The sequence below is a fragment of the Geospiza fortis genome, unplaced genomic scaffold (assembly GCF_000277835.1).
Source record: "Geospiza fortis unplaced genomic scaffold, GeoFor_1.0 scaffold992, whole genome shotgun sequence".
NCBI lineage: Eukaryota > Metazoa > Chordata > Aves > Passeriformes > Thraupidae > Geospiza > Geospiza fortis.
The window spans coordinates 401,233-401,657 of NW_005054625.1; the positions used below are offsets into that span (position 1 = coordinate 401,233).

At 53.4% G+C, this 425-nt stretch overlaps 1 protein-coding gene across 1 annotated transcript in view; it reads left to right on the forward strand.

Annotated features, from left to right (window-relative positions):
- Window positions 1-328: 328 nt before the first annotated feature.
- The window catches only part of LOC102033975 (cell division control protein 6 homolog), a 15,573-nt gene continuing 15,476 nt past the window's right edge, over window positions 329-425 (forward strand). The window contains exon 1 of the mRNA XM_031064762.1: window positions 329-378. Within this exon, the coding sequence (XP_030920622.1) occupies window positions 329-378 (50 nt within the window). The remainder of the gene's footprint in view (window positions 379-425) is intronic.

The following is a 425-nucleotide window of genomic DNA, read 5'->3' on the forward strand; positions in this document are numbered from 1 at the left end:
CATCCCCTATATTTTTGTATGTGTGGCCTGCCCCCCCCTCCCCTCCCCCCAGACGTGTATATTTTGTACCGCCGCTGTCCGGAATTGTACATTTATTTTTTAAGAAAAAGGAGGAAAAAAAGGCAAAAAAAAAAAAAAAATCAAGCTGGGGGTGGGGTGGGAAGCCCCAATAAAAGTCTGTCCCAGCACCTGTCTGTGATGTCATGGTAGGGATTGAGGTCATGGTGGGAATGACGTCACAGTCCCGCTGGCTATGACGTCACTGCATCGGTGGAGCTGACCTTCCCAAGATGGCGGCGACGCGGATCCAATCTCTGACCTTCCAAACATGGCGGCCACCAAGGTTTCCGTCACCCCTCACAATATGGCGACTGCCGGGTCAGCTGACCTTCTCAATATGGAGGAAGGAGCCCGGGGGGGGGGGG